Below are 17,560 nucleotides of genomic sequence, written 5' to 3'. Positions count from 1 at the left end.
ATGACTGTATTGGCAGTCATCATGTCCATTACTCTTGCTTTTTCCATGAGCGAAAATGGAGACATAGCGGACGGTTGGGGGGAGGTGATGTAAGGTGAGGGCCACTGTGCTTAACGGCACACACTCTAATGGCACAATCTCTTTGGCAGCGATTCAGTCCAAACCCATTACCTGTCTCTCCAACGGTCCTTTGAATCCCAAATTAGCTGCCATACGTAGCGCCTGGTCATCTCGGACCCCCTCGAAAATATCTATGACTTCCTGAGGCAAGAGATGGGAGAGAGAAAGCAAGAGAAAACCAACCATCAGCTAAAATTTGACACAAAGCGGATGTTCATATTAAAATCAAGAGAGCTGCAATTAAGTGCTGGCATGCAGCCAAACTGAAACGAGAAAAAGACGAGAGCTGGAGAACAATGGCTTTGCAATTATAAGGCCATCTCTAAAAGATCACTCATACACAGAGATAGACACACACAAGAGAGATAATGCAAAACCAGACATCACAAAGAGCTACAAGAATGAGAAGCAGCTGTTACATGCCTTAATATGAGTTTATCTGTGAAAGAAATCCATTAAAAGAGTCATAGCATACTTCTTTAAAAAAAAAAAAAAATGGTTCACTTACAATGGTGGACAAGGCTATTATACCAACAACAACAATAAAGTCTTCTGTGCAAAAACTGGCATGCAAAAATAATTTTCATAGAGATTTCAAGGCATTTAAACTATTCGTCTATAAAATTCTCCACAAAGCAAAATCAAACCAACAAAAAAACTTGGGATTTAAATGCAGCTTAGTGAAGGATCTGGCTTTATGAATTTCAATTCATTTTGCTTCAAAACTGGGTACGTTTGGCACTGTGATTATCTGTGTTTGAAATGTTTAGTTCTTTTTTGAAAACTTATTATAATGTGTTGGATATTATTATTCATTTAAAGGTAATGTCTGGGTTTGTTTGGTGATGCAGCTGGTCTCTAATCCAAGAAAATTTCTCTCATGGGAGACAATACAAAAATCTTAACCTACATCAGAGACATATATTATTGAGATTACCACAACGTTTAAAATATGGAATTTTCATACATTTTCCAGCTAAATTCAACCAATCTCAAAAGCTCACTTTTTAAACTGGTCTAAAAATAAATAAAGACTTCAGCTTCTACATTTTGTTTGTAGCAACTTAGATTTCTGTATATTTTTATGTTTTTTACAAGCAAGTTTATTTCAAAACACCCCCTCCAAAGACCCCTTTAACAGAAAATCACAAAGTAACTCACTCATACACCTTTTCAATCAGATAGAACAGATACCTTGAAGATGAGCTCTGGCGTGGTGGCAGCCACTTCCTCTATGTCCACACCCCCCTGAGGGCTGCCCACCATCACGGGTCCATTACAGGAACGGTCCATCAGGATGGCGAAATATGTTTCCCTGGAGATATCCAGAGCTTCTGCAACCATCACCTGCTCAGCACAAACAACAAACAAACACCAGGTGAGACGGGATTCATCATTGCGTGTTATCTATTCATTATGGTGTATTAACAGACTTATTTCTGAAGCAGGGCACTGGCTGCAGGTCCTACAGCTACTTCTAATACTGGATAATCAGCCATCATGAAGCTTGATGAGAGATGGTAAGTGGATAAAGACAGAACCACCAATAACGGGGGCTGAAATAACTAATAAAAAGGTGATGGAAGAGAAGTGACACAAAAAAGGATGAGGGAGGGAACCAGGAAGAAAAGCAAGGGGTTAGGTACCAGCGTTTGTGTACTTGACATGTTCCATAACACACACAATAGAGCCATAACAATCAAATGGATTATGCAGATTTGAGTTTCGCCTGCAACACCCCCAGATTCTATTTCTCAACATTAGGTGTTACTGTCCCCTTTTCACTGAAAAGTAAATGGTGCAAAGGCTAAAAAACAAAACAAGACAAAACAAATCACAAATATTATAACATTTTAACATTCAGTAAGAGACGACTGTCCTCTCTTCACTGTTAAAAAAAAAAAACTAAAAAAATTAAATAAAACAAACAACACACACACACATACATAAATAATAATAATAAAAAAAAACTCAAACAAAACACACTAAACAACAACAACAAAATAAAACTAAACAAATAAAATTAATTGTAACACATAAAATAAAAAGTAGGGGAGACCAGGTGTATTTGTAACATTTTTACATTCAATAACATACTACTGTCCCCTCTTCACTGTTAAATAACACACACACACACACACAGATACAGAAGTACTATAGACATGGATGGATAGATAGAGTTTTCAATTAGTAACAGTCTACATGAATCTGAGGTGTCATATCTCTCATTCATGTTAACATTTAACCAACAAACTAGAAAATAAAATTATCATCAAAACTTACATTTTGGCCATTTTATATAAAAATATTTTCGTTGAACATTTCACACCAAAAGGCGGAATCACACTCAGGAAGGAAAAGAACGCTACTGAGCAAGTGTTAAATAAGTGTCATCACTCTTACTTTTATAAGACTGAAGAAATTTAGAGTGTTCCAATTGCCCCAGTATCCCCTACACTCCAATCTCCAGCTCCCGAGTCCATTTTTATCCTTTTCAGCTTGTGATGGAGGCAACAAGAAAGCCAAATGTTTGCACCTCTGTTCATTCTGTTTCCTGAATTGTGCTTCCATCTATTTTATCCTTTACTCTATTTCCTCACTTCACAGTCTATTATGGCAGAAAAGAAAGAGACAAGGCCAACAAGACAGACTGCGCTAACATAGTTGGGTGAAAAACGGCACATTAACGCAGAGTCCTGATGGCACACTGACAGCTCACAAGCAGCATTCATCTCTGAGACTGACAACACAATTACATCCTTTTAACACCACTCATATTCAAAACCTCATTCATATTCAATCCCCTCAAGGGCTGAGAGATATAAAGAGTACAAAATAAAATCTATTCAATGCATATTTATGTATTTATTTCAACCAAACAGCCATCAGCCATTGACCTACATATATTTTTTTTACTCATAAAAAGCAAAAACAGCAACAACAAAACAATTATTTATACACACAACCATTCAAAAGTTTTAGGTTTTAAAAAGGAATTAGTAAGATTGTATAATTGTTTTGAAGGATATCTCTTAGGTTCACTAAGGATGCATTTATTTGCCACAAAATAAAGTCAAAACTGTTAAACTGTACAGCAATACTAACTTTACATTTATTTTTAAATGTAATTTATTTCTGTGGTGGTAAAGCTGAATTTTCAGCATCATTCTATATAATAACATTTTCCAAATGACCCATTTTTGCTCATATATTATATGAATCTTATATCCAGGTCCTAGTAACTGCTGTGAAGTAAGACAACATATTCTAGAGGCTTAAAGGAGGACACAATTTTACAAAACATACTTTTCTTTTTCCTCTCAATAAACCGATACTGTATTCTGAATTCATGAGGAAAACCTCATTATACAAGAATGCATCCATGTGAGAAGGAAACCAGAGGTCTCTTGAATAGCAAATGTGACACTCTCTCAAATGCAGCGAGAGAAGTTTGCGGGGGTGGGGGATGCCACACGCTCGAGCTGGCATTTCTAAAGCATTTATTTATTTTTGCTTATATCCCACCTCTGTTCCTCCTCACCACCTCCCTTTATGAATCCATCCTATTCTTCCAGCCATGCACTTCCACCCCCCGTGGCTGTTTCTCGGGCAGGAAAAAGACAAAAATGCCGTCATTGTGCAAAAAGTTTCAGGGCGGTCGCGTGAGGGGAAGCTGGCGGGAATAAAAGCGGATGATAGTGGGGAGCTCTAGGCCGCGTTTAAAGATGAGAGGACAAACACGTGCTAAGTGCAGGAAGCCATCATTACCTCCTGAGGGGGAGAGAGGTAAACAGTGATAAACATACGGGGTGGTTGTAGGCGAACGTCATTCTGTGTGGGTGTCAGACATAGAGAGAAGCAGAGAAAGAGGGAGGAAAATGATATTTCTGCTTGTTAGTGACGCATGGAAATGGCTGTTTACCAACATTCCCTGCACACCGAGGGCTGACTCACACGGTTTATTCATCTCAATGACCTACGAGACCTAACTCAGCTAACAGCAAAATAATATTTATTTCTTTAAAAAATGACAAAGGAAAAAATGTGCATCTTTAAATGGTATTATACAGCTTTCTCCTGCAGCCAGGAAGACAAGGAGAATGGCGAGAGAGAGAAAGAGGATTTCATTTCCAAGTGCAAAAGCGATTATTTATTTAAAGGAATAACATTAAAAAGAGATAATATGCCAGAGATAAACAAAGTGCTTTCTTTAATACCGTTTTCACTTTCACTCCTTCCTTAGGGGTCTGTTTGGTGGTCAGACTGAAGCCGAGCATCTTACCGGCCAACTCTCCAACAACAGCAGGACTGCAATAGAGACACATTTTTATACTTTTCATTTATTGTGACTTTCAAATAACCAATTGCTTTACTAATGAATGAATGAATGTATGTATGTATGTATGTATGTATGTATGTATGTATGCATCTCAAACTTAGATTCGCTTACAGTTGATCCATTTGGTTCATGATTTTTGTATAGAGTATCTTCTGATTTTTTTTTAAATTTCTTTTAGAATAACATTATTAATTATAGAATACCATTAATTTATACATCAAAACTCTGTTGTATATATGTATCTTTAATTACAGTATCTTTAGTTGTCATATGAATAACTAATCTGTAACAAACTATTGTAAGTCGCACAAACCTAAAATATACATCACAGTAAACAATCTCAATTCATTTTAAATTGACTCGGCTCAGTGAGGGAGTCAGTTGTGAACTCAAAGGAATGAAAGAGGAATGATTATTGTATACACTACACTGTAAAAAAAAAAAAAAAAAAGTGTAGCATTTACAAAATAATTTTGGCAGCTGTAGTTGCCAGAATAATTTAGTTAAAAATAAAGAAAAACTGTAAACACATTTACAGAACAAACTGTAAAATTTACAGTATAAAACTGTAATTTACAAATAAGGAAATTTGAATGTAAACCAGTAAATTCAACAACACACACCGCTATTAAAATCTGTTTTGTAGTTTTAACATACTGACAACCACCATAATAGTGCAGGTGGTAAAAGAGAAAGCCACATGAAGAATCAAAGCTCTTCACAAGTAGCTTCACCACAAGCAGAAGTATATAGCTACTAATATATAGAAGGTGCAAAGAGTCATTCATGCAAACACAAAACACCATCATGGTAACACACATGATACTTAAATAATGCAATAAACTTTCATTAAACAACAGAAGATGTAACAAAGCCCAAATGCACATAACTGATAACAAAAACGATTAAAAAACATGATTTAAAAAAAAAAAAAAATTCAAATGTGGAGTGACATGCAGGGAATTCTGGGAATATCAGTTTACAGTTTTTCACCGTAAATTATACATTGATTTGTTATTTTTTTACTTATAAAAACTGTACAATCAACAGCATTTTACTGTAAAATTACATTAAATGTCTGGTTATCTCTTTTACAGTTTGTCCCTGTATATAGTACGGGAACTTACTGTTAACCTATTAACAATTTTTTTTCCCGTAGCGTTTTTACAAAATTTTAGTTAAAATTACAAATGTTTTACAGTGTACATGACTTTAGGCCTGATCTTTACTCGCCGGCAGTTTTCTGGAGATCGCAGACACATGACTGACGATACATGGTGTGAATTATCATCCATCCTGTTATGTGCAAGCCACAGCAACTTCAAGATACCCAAAACAATCATTTAGTGTAATAGTGTATGGGCTGCATAAATGAGTGAGTTTGCTTCTAATCGCTAAATCATGAACAAGCTTGACTGTTTCGTGAATTCTTTTTGGCTAAAAGAATCAATTCGTAGGAGTCATTTTTTTCCAGATCAGACAATGCGGCTCACGCTGTATATCCATTGTTGCGTGCAGATAGGGGTGGGTGATAAAAAGATAACGATAATTATTGCGATATAATTTTCCTCTATAAAACGATAACGAGTTTGATAAATGTTCGATAAAATGTTTATGCACCAAAAGCGGAACAAAGAAGCGGTTTAAAAAAAGAGGTAATTTTTACAGATGTTACTGTTTTTGATAATGAACATAAATTTACATCTGCATCCTAACTCAAGGTACTACTACTGTATAGATTTTTGTAATATTATTAATATTGCAGCCTGCACTTCAAACTATGTTGAAAATACATGTCTTCAAAGTCAGGCAACACAAACCTGTTTCTTGATTTGAAACAATATCAGGCATTAGAGCATGCAGAAACTAAGAAATTATTTATATTTATTATAAGATATTTATTTCGTTCAAGAAAAAAATGACTGGAAAAGTGTAAAGAGTTCAAAAATATGAAGTGTTTGTCACGTTCTGATCATAAAGAGTAGTTTAAAGCCACAATTAATTGTTTGGTTTCTACAACTTCCATGTTGGAGCAAAACTTCTGCCTTTAAACTTGAAAGAAATAAAGATTTGAAATGTATCGTGATAATTATCAATATCAACTGATATGAAACATTTCATCATGATATTTTTTGGCCTGTGGATACTAAAGAGCTGTGGTGCTCATGCTAGTAATGCAAGTTTAAATCAGGCTAATTTGCTGATCACGTAGTTCTATCACTCTCTGCATCATCTTTTTATTGTACTACAAATAACAATGGTACAGGCCAACAAAAAAAAAAAAAGAAGTTTTAGTTTAAGAAACACATACTAGCAAACTCTAGAGGATCTCTCAGGGCCACAAAAAGCACTGTGCTCATTTGCTAGATAAAACAGATCAGGCTGCGTTTCAGAGTGTTTTCTCTGGACGATTCTCTTCATCCCGAATGCCAAAGTACACTACGTGACAGTGATTCACGATGCAGGCATTCAGTCATAAATCAGCCCCTACTTGAGGAAAACTCATGGCTTTCTGGTAAAGTTTTCAGAGATTGCTATATTTCAAACATCTCCCTCATTCTCAAGGGTTTTTTCACAACATTTTTATAGTTTCTATAACACTTATAATTTGTTCAGCTGAGGAATCCATCATTCCACAGTACAACTAAGGTTTAAGGACATCACAATTGCTGAGGGTAGAGTGATATTCTGCTCTATTTTCTTGGTGAGAAATAAAAGGTGTCAAAGAATGACAGGGGTTTTAAGAGGAATGAAAGAGAGGAAATTTCTCAGAAAATGGGTCTAGGCAGGTACTCACTCTTTTGTTAAATGCACCCCTCCTTTCAGGCCACTGTCGAACACTCCTTTGCCTCTTCCTCCTGCTAAAATTTGAGCTTTCAGGACAATCTCCTTCGCTTCTAAAGTGACAAAAGTGATAAAAAAAAGGTTTAGAGCCTCAAGATACCAAAAAAAGGGCTCCAGATACAATGCAGCATGTTATGGGTGGCGCAGGTTCAAATCTGGCCTTTAAGAGACTCACACAGTACATAACCTCAACAAACACAGATAAACAAGCAAGAGAAAAACAAATGAGATCGGAAGAGGAGTTGGTGTTTTCAGCTGTAATTTGATTTTAAATATTACGCTGATCTCCACAGGCATGTTGTCATTATTTCTTTCATCACGGAAACATCACTGAGATGGAAGCACAAGGCTGAGGAAATAATAGCTTGTCATGAGACACTGTGTTGAAACATTTGATCAATATTGTGGTATATGAATAATTTTATCCAATTTTGTGAAAAAGACCATATACTGCGACTGCAGAGTGACTGAGATTAAAAGAACCTCAGAGATTTTTTTTCTTTTTTATTAGTCAACCAGGGTGGACAATTTCACAAAGTCTTCACTTGATCATAAAAGGCTGAGAACTAAAAATTTATTCAAAGATGAATCGTAATGTCCTGCAGGCATCTGGGAAATAAACAGGGAGAAAAAAAAAGAAAAAAAAAAAAAATGAAGAAAAATCAGAAGCGCTAGTGACTGACAGGTGCTCTAAACCAATTAAAGCACCTGGAAGACAAAAGCGGAGCTCTGTCAAAATATAAATATAATTATAAATATGCTTTTAATTAATTTAGTGCTGAAAAGTATTGATAACAATAGTACAGAATAGGGGTGGGCAATAAGACCAAAATCTTATACCACAATATGAGTAATTGTGTTTCACGGTAACTATATACCAGAGATATTCACTAGTCTTTAACTTGGAGTCCGAGTCAAGTCTCAAGTATTTGGTCACGAGTCCGAGTTTTTCTTTATGATATAAGTCAGGGGTATTCAATTAAAGTTCGAAGAGGCACGGCCTCTATATTTTCTTCTAAGCAGAGGTCTGGACAAAAATAAATAAATAAATAAAAATAAAACAACAAAACATTTTTACATGCATTGTATTTATACATTTAGATACACGCAAGGCCATGTGACAGAAAAAATACTGTTCAGGGTTTTCCTCCTGAAATCTATACTATTTTAATATTTTACTTAAAAGCATTATCTACTAAAAACAAAATCAAAACATTCTCATCTTGAGCAAAAAATTTAAATAACTAGCATTTTCAAAGTTTAAGTTCTATCCTAGCCATCTAACAACAATTTTCCCAATTATAATTACAGGATTCTTTTGAAATGTTCTTAGCCTACAGATTAAAATGCTAAATGTAGATCAGAATCGGCTTGTCACATTTGGTTTGAACTGTCAGAGTCATAGGTTATAGATAGATAAATAGATAAAATAACCGTGTCATCCATGCCGGCGCGCGTCCGAAGATAGAGAGAGAAAGCGCATGGAGCTGAAAGGGCTTGAATAAAACTTGTTTGGCTTTAGATAAAAATACCTTTTTACGTGCTGTTCAGTTAAAATGGTGCTGCTGTTACGACTCGCGGTCCAGATGGATGCCAGGGTGCGGATACGGCCCGCCTTTTGAATATCAGTTATATAGCCTAAGTATTTAAGGATAAAAGACTCGAGTTGCTTTTAAAATATTCACGAGTCCTTTTCCTCGAGTCAAGTCTGGAGTCATTTCAGGTCGAGACTGAGTCAAGTCTGAAGTCTAGAAAATTGTGACTCGAGTCCGAATCACTAACTCGAGTGCCCATCTCTGCTATACACACACACACACACACACACACACACACACATATAACCCTAACACAATATAGTCATTTTTGCTTTAAATAAGGCCTTTATGATATCAAAATTATAGAAATAGAAATTTCATAATATCAGAAAAAAGGAATACTAGCCTTAAAAAAACTCAAGCTCACTGAACACAAGTAAACAGTCAGCGATTAAATAAGAATAAGAAACTAATCACAAACAATTAGACAAAAATCTACAGTAGAACAAATAAATAAGAAATGCTACATCCATTGTATAAAGTAATCAAATGCATAAAAACACTGCATATTCACTGTGTAAATTAAAGTTACAAAAGTGATTTAGCCAAGAGCAGTGAGAGATTCTCTCTCTTTTGTTGTTTGATTATCAGGAATGACAGACAGCAGGAATATTAGACTGCTTTCACTTTAAGAGCTGCCTGGTTCAATATACTGTTACATGTGTTTTCTTTCTCAGCTGTTTGCTTTCACTTAAGACCTAAATTACTGTATTTACGAGGATACTTGCAAAGAGGGGCATTTTGACACATACACGTGTGTATTTAACCAATTCAATACTCTCGCGGTCTTCACGTGCCTCTCAGAAACTCTCAGATGTGTTCTCTTTTGTTGCTTATTGCATTTAAATGGATTAAAAATCACTTGTTTTTAAACAGCGATGCTTAAAAACTTGTGCAAATTATAGCACAGCAATGTCACGTGAGCATGTATCCGCGATAGAAGCGATAGTCCAAAACCTCTACCGGTTGACAAATTTCTACCACCCCTACAGAACCATAGTGCATGTTAATTTTAATAATTTCAACACTTTTAGAGAATATTTAAAATGGCTGGAAATGATGAAGAGAACAGTGAAGAATGAGATTCAGGTTCGAACCAACAATGCACAACATCTTAACATGATGGAGCATGAAGGCTCCCATATAAGTCATACTTAAAGAGCCACGCCACTCTTCATGGCCCTTGGGGTGGACGTTAAGAGTTCTCACCCTTTAGGTGCTGATTAAGACTCACTATCACCGTTGTGTCTCAACCAAACCACAACTCTACCACTGACTGGAGCGCATGCATAATTTATCACTGCCACACAGAGCTGATAGCATTGATCATGTGTGCGACCGTAAGGGATAAGAATGCAGAAGCGGCAAAAACAGAGATACGGAAGCCGCTGGATCACTTAATCTAAGCTAAGAGAGATATAACAACTCAGGAGAGGCAGGGGAGGGTGAAGATTTAGCCCTCTTGTCCCGATAAGAGATCTGATTGAGTGTTAGACAGGAAACTCCTGCACATGGGAATGTGATGAGCGCTACAGAGAGCCAGAGATGAGAGTGATATGTTACGAATTGATGGTCTATGTGGAGAACAACTTTACATTAACCATTCAGGCATGTATAGTACAAGGCTAGGAAAATGCAATGCAAAATGTTGACAAAAAAATTGAGCAAGGAGGAAATGACAATTAGTTCACTGTATTTTAGACACGTGTAACATCATGAACAGTCAAATAAATAAATTGTAAGCAGGAAAATACAGAAATCCTAAACATCCCTGTGGATTTTGTGAATTTAGCTGCTAAGATGTTAACCAGAGAAGCTCTTTTGGAGGTGGAATGGGATTTGCAGCAATATTCATAAACACACACACACACACACACAAACTGTTGTTTGTGTGAACAACAGATGTGCTTTAACAGAAGGGTTTATCCAGCCATTTTACATCATTTAATGGATTTTTGTGAGAAGACTTGAGATTAATAGACTTGAGATTTATTCTGTTTCTCAGTCCGTGTGCGGATCAGATGGTGGATCGGCGTCGGGAGATGATGTCTCCCTGATCGTCGGCGAAGGCCGGGACACCTGGATGAGCCCCGGGGACATATCCCCAGTGAAGACCTCAACATATTAAATGCAATAAAACTAAAACTAAAAGAAAAGAAAATAACTAAAAATATAATAAAATACCTAACTACATAATAATATTATTGTTAGAAATTGCAACAATATAAAATATAAATAAATACATTTAAAATTTTAATTAAAACAAAAAGTAAACATTAAGTAAACAATTATCTCCTGGCCTGAGGAAAACTGGCCCCCTAACTGAGCCTGGTTTCTCCCAAGGTTGTTTTTTTCTCCATTCTGTTACAGAGGGAGTTTTGATTCCTTGCCGCTGTCGCCTCTGGCTTGCTCAGTTGGGACACTTAATTTCTAGTGATTATCGTCAATTTGATTTCGCAGATACTATTTAAACTAAACTGAGCTAGACAATGACATCTCTGAACTCAATAATGAAATGCCTTAACTGAAAATTTAGTGTTTAATCTTATTATTATACATTACTGACACTCTATCCTCCAATTTGATACTGTTAAGTGCTTTGAGCTTTGACACAGTCTGTATTGTTAAAGCGCTATATAAATAAAGGTGACTTGACTTGACTTAAACTAGCTCATTAAAATTGTCCCAGTTAAAGTTGCTAGCACATTTTGTGAGAATAGTACAGTCAAAGTACTGTAAAATACCACACACATTTTTATTATTACTTAATTTTAAAAAAATTATATAAAGTTGCACTACCGTTAAAAGGTTTGGGCTTTTTAAAGCTTATGAAAGACTCTTTTCCTCACTAAAACGGTATTTATTTAATCAAAAATACAGTAAAAGCAGTAATATTTTGAAATATTATTACAATTTAAATATTTTAAAATGTAATTTATTCCTGTAATGGAAAGCTGAATTTTTAGCATCATTACTCCTGTCTTCAGTGTCAAAAATCACTGAATATGCTGATTTGGTGCTTGGTACTTATTATTATTTTGTTAAAAACAGTTGTCCTGCTTAATTTTGTTTTGTGGAAACAGTGATACATTTTTTTTTTTTTACAGGATTCCTTTATAAATAGAACGTAAAGCATTTATTTGAAATCATAACATTATAAAATGCCTTCATTGTCAGTTTTAAATATTAATTTCTAGTAAAAAATTTCTTTAAAATAAATTAAATCATACTGAGCTCAATCTTTTGAACAGTAGTATCTATAGTACATTTGTGGATTGTAAGTACTATACAGTCCTCTATGTCTGCATTCATATCAATTTGTAGAAAAATATACATGTATATCATCATTATCAAATAAAGTACTGGATGGTATCCAGAATCTCAGTACATTACGTACAATCCATCACTTCACATCAATTATCTCTATTTAGCGAGTGCAGGAGTAATGCCCATGCCAAATGGTGCACTTTAATTCACAGCATCCACTTATTTCTTATAGATTAATGATGTGAGCAACAAATTAAAAAGTGGAGGAAGTACATAGCCCGTGGCTTTATGGTTTTAAAATGAGTTTATATATAATTTCTTTACACTTTGTAACACCTTACAGTTCAACACTCGCGTTGACAATTTAATTCACCCATCACAAAGTGACACTTCAAATGCTTTCAAGATAGAAAGCTGCCTTTTTGATTGTTTAACCTGAAGCTACACATCAAGTTACATCATAAGATGATATATGAAGTTAATGCAGACATTTTTCTCTCTAGGAACAGCCTGGAGCTTCAGGTGCAAGACCTACATTGTCTTCTCAAGATCAACAGACCACAAAAGCCTCAAAGGCAGGTTATTTTTTTCAACAACAGTATTTACGTGCATGCCGTGGTATGCCTGCTTTTGCTACTTTTGTGTACAATACAATATATATCAAATGCTCTGTGAACGTTCTGTGGGCTGCGTGTCTGAGGCAGAGACAGGTCGAGTAATAACTAAGAGAAAACACATTTTGTCACCTTATACTAAAAATGTATTTTTAGGAAGTGTGGGTTGGTATATACTCACACTTTTTTGCAAAAAATAAGACATAGTTAGCAAAGTGTTCTGTATTGCAATGGCATTCTCATGTAAAAAAAAGAAAAAGAAATAGGAGCTGTAAAATGTATTTGTCACTTTATTTTTAATTTTTAAATGTATTTATTTTTGAACACACAATGATAGCTGCATGTTTAACATAATTAAGACCGTATTTGATATTTGTTATAATTTACTGTTATAATTTACTTAATACAATAAAATAAAACTAAATGGATATTTATTAAATGGTCGTGTGTGTGTGTGTCTATGTATTTTAAAAATAAATTTTTATTTCAGTTTCAATTTAATTATACTTAGTTCAGTACATCAATATAAACTCAAATAAAATATTCTCTTGGCAAATAGCTGAAATTAATGGTTATAGCTGTAGTTTCAGTTCTCCTTAACTATAAGAACACTGGAATATCTAATTTAGATATACAACATACAAATTTTTTTACCCTTTTTTAATACTAAAGTTAAGATGTTTTATAAAATAAAGAGAGATTAATGCTTTAAGACTCATAGATGCCTTGTAACAATATTCTACTATATAAAAATATATATATTTTCAATCTCCTTGCATTCTCTCTCACCTGCCTCAAAGTCACAGTCACACTGATGGGCCATTAGCCTTTGTCTCTCAGGCGAAAATCACTTAATATTCAAGGTCATTGACACTCCCTCGCATATTGGCTTTCAATCACAAAACAGTCTTTAAAAATGTAAATCAATATATTGTTTTCTGTGAATGAGTAAGCATTCAATAGTATGTTATAAATAGCTGAAATAAGCATAAATATTAGGGCATGTCAAAACATCTCAAGGGCTCCAAAATCCCCTCAGACCCCAGAGGGTTAATTGTAGCCAATGTGTATTAGAGAAAAACATTTATTTCATAATGATATCCCCCCCTCCCATTTTAAATTCTTATCAAATGAAAGGTTAGATTTGTGTGATTTTTTAAAATAAAAGATCAAAAGGATTAACAATGCAGCTTCATTTTCACAGCCTTCTTTGATCATATTTACCAAGGGTGCTGATATTTTTGGCCATGACTGTATAGATATATATTGTAGAATATCAGAGACCGAATCAGACAAATTTAAGATGCGATCAGAACATTGAAACATAACGAGCCGAAATTCCACAGAGGCCCAAGAAAACAGGACAACGTCATAAATCTGTCCAGATCCTAGCGCCAGCCCATCTGAAGAAAGCTTAACCAGCAAGCCTCTTTCACAAAACAGCTTGCAACATTAAGACAAAAGAATACTTATTAATAAGTCCAACACAGGAAGGAGATCGTCAAATTTGGGGCAAGTAATCAAGACTGATGGTCAAAGAGATGGGTGGCACATGTAAATCTGTGATAGAAATCACGAGCTACAGACTCTCTTGGGTGGGTCTTCCCCCACCTAAGACAAAGAACCAGACTGAAATTTCTTCCAAACCCCTTTTGACCTTTTTGTTCTCCATAGAACTACACAGAGACTTTCTTTTTCATATGCACCTAAAATCATCCTAAAAGGACATTTCTATGCACAACCCCATATTATGTATGTAACCCACACATTAGACTCTTTTGTTTTAAGCACATATTATGTATGTCTTTTTAATAACTATTGAATGACTTTAAGGGTTATTCGTGTTTGGTATGTATGAGTTTGACAATTCTGGCTTGAAACGTTTCTTCCAATTGATTCTTTGTCAAATGTATAATATTCTGGTTATAGAAATCACATCCAAAATTATACTTTGCAAAAGCCTGTAAAGTTCGGACACGTGACTGATCAGATAACATGTTGATTTATTGATTGGGTGGACAAACAAAGCAACACCCCGAGCCAGGACAGTATCTAATTGGTCAAGACACCAGAGGGGATGTGTCCAGAAGCAGAGTTTAAAAACTCAGGACACCATCAAACCTCTCGGTTCTCTCCTTTTTTGCTTCAACTTTAGCCACCACGTTTTTGAGGCTGCTCTTTGAGCGTGCTCTGGCCTGTGTGCCAGCTGCTACCACAATGAGAAGAAAACCCACCTAGTCTCTTTACGTCCCTTTATTCTTTTACTTTCTTTTCCGTTGCGAGTTTCGTGTACTCAGTTAAGTTTTGCCGCCACGCCTCGTCTCCGAGTTCATCTCGAGTCTGTGAGCGTCCCAAAACTTCTACCAGCCACAACTCCGCATCCTCAGCCAACGCCCAACGATTGCCTTCCCAAGACGTCACTTCAACGACTACTGAACTCTCAGCCAATCAGAAACTTCGGGGAACCCCCTTTCCTGCTACGACGACGACAAAAGGGAATCCTTTAGCAATGCAAGCAAGTAACCTCCAGATTCTAACTAAATTGGTGCATTTAATACAAATTTTAGCCTCATTGAGAAACACAAAGCGAGGGTTAAATAAGTGATTGATGGTGGTTCAGGTCTATGCAATAGCACATATTGCTGTAAACTTGGGATTTCACATTTTCATTCTCTTAAACTCATCCTTTCCTCACTTTCTCTCTTTCTGCAACGTGTGAATGTGTGAGTGCTTGTTTTCATGTGTTATTAGTTATGTCTTAGGTTTATATAAATAAAATCTTATTTATATTGAAAAGAGAAGTATCTCGTGTTTTGTGCTCACAAGTTAATGTCTTAATCTGCCTATCTTGTTACTGTGCCAAATAGTGTTTTCACTATATTTTGGATTTTAATATCTAGTTCAGAGTTGATGTTACATGGCTCGTTCAGTGAATCGCTGCCGACTCCATGATCAGCCGTGAAACAGTGAGTCTGTTCAAATTCCCTATAAAATCATAAATGATTCCCTTTGAGTTAAATTAAACTATTTGCTTTAAATTACATATTACATTTTACGTTATAATATATATATTCTTACTAGTCAATATTTTATTAAAACATTTAATTAAATATTTCATGAAGTCATCTTGTATAATTACTAACTTGTCATTGCATCATACATCTAATGACATGAAAATCCATTTTCTTGAAAGCTAGCATCATCTTTAAGTGTGCCAAATTATCAAAGGTCGACTTCACAAAAACATCCAACATTGTGTTTCAGTACACTGTTTGATTATCTCATTAATTAACTGAACTGAATGCTAAATGAACATGAACTGTTAATTCAGGGTATAATTTGCATTACTGTCATTTCATAATTTTAATACGGGCAAAAATAAAGTATAAAATATTGCCCAGGAGCAAGAGTTTAAAATAAACAAATAAACTACTGCCTACTGAAGTGAAACGCTAATATTTTCTAACCCTAACATACTATTTAGGAAAAAATTACATGTAGAAGCAAATATATCTGTACAAATATATCTTGGCATCAGAAGTAATTGCAGTAATACAGAGCCCCCAGTTCCTCATTAATGAGTTCAAATGAACTTGAAGCTCATGTACCAATGACAGCAGTCAGTAGTTCAGCACTGGGTTGCTGCTTCTGCTTCACTGTTTCTTATTTTCTGAGTCCCTAATGTCTCTCTGGCTGTGGACATGACTGCAGGGTATGAGGCACAGAGGTGTCCTGTTGTTTGATATTCAGTGAGAGCAATGGGGCTGTGGTAATGGGGTGTGGAGCGGGGTTCAGGGGAAACAGTGCGGTTTCAGACAGCTGAGACAAAACACGGGAAAGTCAAGATCCCTCATGTGTGTTTAAGGCCATAAAATGGGTCGAGACAAAGAAAAACATACTAAACAGGGGGACTGAGCTGGGGATGTTTTGCTATAGGGCAAATATTAGTAAATGAAACATCTCAAGATAATAGGGTAACAGGATCTACCTTCTGAGTGAATCACAGTCACTGTGATTACAGCAAATTATAGTATTATTTTTACTCTTGCAATGGAAAACATAATTTGCTCAGAAAAACCATAATCAAAAAAAGCAATAGCACTATTTGGACAGGAATTGTTTTCTAAATGACATGCAAGTTACAAAGTTTAAAAATCAAACCAACAACTGTTATTTAACCCCCCAAAAAGCTGACAAAAGGCTTTAAGTCCATATTTGTGACCCTGGACCGCAAAACCAGTCATAAGGGTCAATTTTTAAAAATTTTGATTTTTACATCATCTGAAAGCTGAATAAATAAGCTTTCAATTGATGTATGGCCGAGATACAACTATTAGAAAATCTGGAATCTGAGGGTGCAAAAAAAAATCAAAAGACTGAGAAAATTGGCTTTAAAGCTGTCCAAATGAAGATCTTAGCAATGCATATTACTAATCAAAAATTAAGTTATAATATATTTATGGTAGGAAATTTACAAAATATCTTCAAAGAACATCATCTTTACTTAATATCCTAATGATATTTGGCATAAAAGAAAAAAGTATAATTTTGACCCATACAATGTATTTTTGGCTATTGCTACAAATATACCCCAGCGATTTAAGACTGGTTTTGTGGTCCAGGGTCACATTTAGGGTGCACTAGACATGGCAATAAAAATAAAAAAAACTGGTTTTATGTACAGTAACCAAGGTTAGTTAGTTCGTTAGTTCAATCGATCGATCGAGTGATAGAGCGAAAGAAAGAGCGATAGATAGATAGATAGATTCTATCTATTGCTA

General features: G+C 35.3%; 1 protein-coding gene across 1 annotated transcript in view; it reads right to left on the bottom strand.

Moving 5' to 3' along the window:
• LOC306855419 (succinate--CoA ligase [GDP-forming] subunit beta, mitochondrial) overlaps positions 1–17,560 on the bottom strand; it is a 116,597-nt gene that overhangs the window by 58,402 nt on the left and 40,635 nt on the right. Inside the window, exons 3-6 of the mRNA XM_079394129.1 lie at positions 7,257–7,356; positions 4,338–4,428; positions 1,315–1,467; positions 172–261 (exon numbers count right to left, since the gene is read on the bottom strand). Coding sequence (XP_079250255.1) covers positions 172–261; positions 1,315–1,467; positions 4,338–4,428; positions 7,257–7,356 — 434 coding nt within the window. The remainder of the gene's footprint in view (positions 1–171; positions 262–1,314; positions 1,468–4,337; positions 4,429–7,256; positions 7,357–17,560) is intronic.

The sequence above is a fragment of the Barbus barbus genome (assembly GCF_936440315.1).
Source record: "Barbus barbus genome assembly, chromosome: 35".
NCBI classification, from domain to species: Eukaryota; Metazoa; Chordata; class Actinopteri; order Cypriniformes; family Cyprinidae; genus Barbus; species Barbus barbus.
This window is presented reverse-complemented; position numbering and strand designations above follow the sequence as displayed.